At 37.1% G+C, this 4,417-nt stretch overlaps 1 protein-coding gene across 1 annotated transcript; it reads right to left on the minus strand.

The window, feature by feature from the left end:
- Nucleotides 1-3,838: 3,838 nt before the first annotated feature.
- On the minus strand, nucleotides 3,839-4,108 carry N7539_000727 (uncharacterized protein; the record flags this gene model as incomplete). The annotated part of the gene is made up of 2 exons (XM_056930331.1): nucleotides 3,839-3,994; nucleotides 4,067-4,108. The coding sequence occupies 2 exons, from the start codon at nucleotides 4,106-4,108 to the stop codon at nucleotides 3,839-3,841; spliced, it is 198 nt and encodes a 65-aa protein (XP_056794624.1).
- Nucleotides 4,109-4,417: the final 309 nt, after the last annotated feature.

Raw genomic sequence — 4,417 nt, forward strand, 5'->3', positions numbered from 1 at the left:
CCAAAGCCGCTATGCTAGGAAAAGAAACCTAATTAGAAACCGGAGTACGCGGGACTCTAGTACGGAAACCAGAGGATAAACACAGAAAGATAACACCTCGTAGCGATAGCGTAGGGACGATACTTAAGAGTCACTGCTAATATTATACTTCGACTAACCTTAGTAATAATCGACTTAGGAGTAGTAGGGAATTTCATAAGCCTACGTTATCGAATACGCTACTCGATTAAAGACGTAGAGAAGCCACGACTATAACCGATTATAGGCCTTAACAGAGAGAGCCTCGGACCAGGAATCATATACGAGAGCGGACCCTTACTAATAGTTATCGGAGACTACTTCGAGGTTATTAATTTTAACATCACGAACCTCGGAGAATATAATATGGTACTGGGAGTACTATAGCTACGTAAGTATAATATAAATATTAACTAGTAAGCGGGAAATATAGTCTTCGATAGATACTCGTGTCGATAGACGAGCGAGAAATAGACCGGAAAGAGCGAACTTAATACGCTAAAGAGACCTAGCTCCGGGGAAGTAGGTACTTATAGAAACCCTTACGAAGGCGAACTTAAGAGGAGTTTTCGGCTAGGAGGTAGGCCTAATAATAGGAGAGATATAGTCGATATTAGCGTTATCGCTACTATAGAATAGTAAGCGGATATAACCGACGACGAACTAAGGGACTACGTCCTTATCGACTATAATAAGAAAACCCTCTATATAATAGATATACTAGAGGAAGAATATACGATCCCTAAGGAATACGCCGAATTCTAGGATATATTTACGCTACTACCGGATGGTAAGCTACTAGAATATAGCCCGTTCGACTATAAGATTAAGATTAAGGAAGGGGAGAAACTAACCTTTAAGCTAATTTACTAGCTCTCGCGACTAGAATCCGAGATACTAAAAGAATATATCGAAGAAAACCTAAAGAAAGGAAATATCAGAAAATCGATATTACCGGTAGGATACCTAATTATTTTTATACCGAAAAAGGATAAGAGTCTAAGGCTATACGTAGACTATCGATACCTTAACTCTATTACTATTAAGGATCGACACCCGTTACCGTTAATTAACGAAATCTAAGATATTATTTAAGATACAAAGTTCTTTACTAAATACGATATTACTAACGCGTATAATCGACTCCGGATTAAGAAAGGAGATAAATAGAAAACGGCCTTTAGAATAAAGTACGGATACTTCGAGTACTTAGTTATACCGTTTAGACTCACGAATATACCGGTATCGTTTTAACGCTTTATCTTTACCGTTCTAGAAGAATACCTCGATATCTTCGTTATCGTGTATCTCGATAATATCCTTATATTCTCCAAAACTAAGGCCGAATACGTTAAGTATAATAAGAAAGTACTATAGAAGCTAAAAGAGGCTAAGATTACTCTTAAACTTAAGAAATATAAGTTCTACGTCTAGGAAATAAGCTTCCTAGGATATACTATTAGCCCGGACGGATTAGGTATAGAGGATAATAAGGTCAAAGCTATCCTCGACTAGCCGACCCCGATATATATTAAGGACGTCTAGAGCTTCCTCGGACTAGCTAACTACTACCGTAAACTTATACCTTAATATTCGAAGTATATATTAGGACTCTACCGATTTACTAAAAAGGGAGTACCGTTTAAATAGGATAACGAGGCGGAATAAGTGTTCTAAGGACTTAAGAACCTATATCGATAATAGTTAGGGAAATCGATTATCGTAATCTTTAATTATAACGTACTAATTATTATAGAAACCGACGTATCGGACTTTATACTCGGAGTATAGCTTATATAACTAGGGGAAGACGGTAAGCTTAGACCTATCGTCTTCTAGTCTCGAAAAATAATCCTAGTAGAGCTTAACTATAATATTCACGATAAGGAACTACTAGCTATAGTATCGGTATTCTAAGTCTAGCGAGCCTACCTAGAAGGAGTAAAATATACTATAACCGTTAGAACGGATTACTATAATCTTACTTACTTTACTATAATAAAGAAACTCACTCGACGATAAGCTAGATAGGTAGAGACCCTAGCGTAATACGATTTTAAGATTATCTACTATAAGGACACAGAAAACGTAGTTACGGACGTACTTAGTCGACGACCGGATTACGAAATCGGAACTAAGGAAGTAGCGCCTACTATCCTTATAATAAATAGCGAAGGAGATATCGTCTATAACTACTAAATTCTTGCGGTAACTAGCGAGCTATAAGATAACGGATAGCTCGAACGAATTAAAGAAGCTATAATAGGAGATAAAGTAATTTAGCGAATCCTATAAAGCGGGCTATAGAAAGGATATATAACCTAGAATAATACTAGCTTAGTCCTAGTCTATAGGTTAGTATATATTCCTAGGAGCCTTCAGAACGAAATTATTAAATTATACTACGATAAACCGATATAAGGATATTTCGGAATTAAAAAAATAATAGAAAAAATATCACGAAATTACTATATTCCGAGTATATATAGAAAAGTTAAAAACTATATTCGATAATACGACTCGTACTAACAAAATAAGCTAGCACGATATATACTATACAGAGAGATAAGAATATCAGAAATACCTATTCGCCTATAGGAATAGATTACTATAGATTTTATCACTAAACTACTAATCTTAGAAGGTAACGATATAATTATAGTAGTCGTGGACCGACTTACTAAATACGTATATATAATCCCTATAACAGAGAAAATTAATACTAGAGCTATAGTAAACCTATTACTTAGATATATATTTACAAACCATAGAATACCGAGTAAGATTACCTCGGACAGAGATAAGCTATTTATATCTAATATATAGTAGTTATTCGCGGATCTAATAGGTATTAAGTATAGACTCTTTATAGCCTACTACCTATAGACTAATAGATAAATAGAACGAGTTAACTAGACTCTAGAATAGTATCTATAATACTATATAAATTTCTAGTAAGATAACTAGATAGGACTATTACTAATCGTATAGTTCGCGTATAATAACGTAATATACACGATAACTAAGGAAACGCTATTCTTTACGAATTATAGGCTTAACCCTATAATCGTCGGAGAACCGATTAGCGAATACTTAGTAGCAGAATTATCCAGACTGCTAGCTAATAGGATAAAATAGCTATATCTTTAGCTATTAAGGGATATCGAGTTTCTTAACTTATATATAAAGTACTACTACGACTAATCGCGCTAGGAGGCGCTAGACTTTAAAAAGGGGGAGAAAGTTTACCTTTTACGACGTAATATTCGTACTAGACGACCTAGCGTAAAACTCAATTATCTTAAACTTAGACTATTCGAAATCGAAGAAAAATTAGGACTAGTTAATTATCGCTTAAAACTACCAAATAGTATATAACGTATCTATATAATATTTTATATCTTATTATTAGAGAAAGTACCTAAGAACGCCGAAATCGCTACTAATATCGAAATCGAAGAAGAAACGGAAAACGAATATAAGGTTAAGATAATCCTAGTAACGGAAAAAATTAGCGGATAGCCTTACTACCTCGTGAAATAGAAGGGGTATAATACCTCGGAAAATATATAGGAACCTATCGAGAACCTAATAGGCTACCACTAGCTAGTTCGACGGTTCCACTAGCAGGAGAGGGAGAACTCTCTACGGCGCCACCGAATAAGGAAGTTTCGAGGCCGGCCTAGTCGAACAACGGATTATTTAGTAACTAAGTCAGAGTAGGATTCTCTAACGTCGCTATAAGGATAGGGCTATTACCTAAGGCAGCAGATTAAGGAACCTCGCCCGTAGCCCGAGTACTCTCTACTACACACTCTTTTTACTTAGATGTAGTACGCTCTTTTTCAAGACGCTCGCTCTCTTTAGCTTCGCGACGCTCAAGCTCTTCGAGCTCAGCAACCTCCTTATAATCCCGAGTAATGAAATCACCAGCACGCTTTTGCAACAACCGTTTTTGTTTCCGGAGGCGAGCTAACTTTACTAAGATCAACTATTACTATTATAGGATAGCCTCCTCCTCTTCCTCCAAAGAATTTTAGGACTTCACCAACCGCCGCCATTCAGCATCGGTAAACGACGGGTTCGACATGGCGCACTTCGCACCACCACCGGCTCGAACGCAATCGCTACAACGATCAGAGCAGTCGGCACGAATACACACCCATTAAAGGCGAACGCAGCAGTCGCAAGGAACCACAGACTAGAAACCCTCGTCCTCGATACAACGAGTCAAGGCGTTCTTACGAACAGACGCCTTAGAAGACATGGTTAGTGTAGGAAAAGGGGATAAGGGGAAAGGGAATCTCATAAAGCACACTCGACGGAGGGAATACACTATTTAAACGATCTTTAAGGACAAAGACCTACGAAAGGAGGGGATGATATTACGAGACTCTTA

This window comes from Penicillium diatomitis, assembly GCF_028827545.1.
Source record: "Penicillium diatomitis strain IBT 30728 chromosome Unknown utg000001l_segment0_segment0, whole genome shotgun sequence".
In the NCBI taxonomy this organism is placed as follows: Eukaryota; Fungi; Ascomycota; class Eurotiomycetes; order Eurotiales; family Aspergillaceae; genus Penicillium; species Penicillium diatomitis.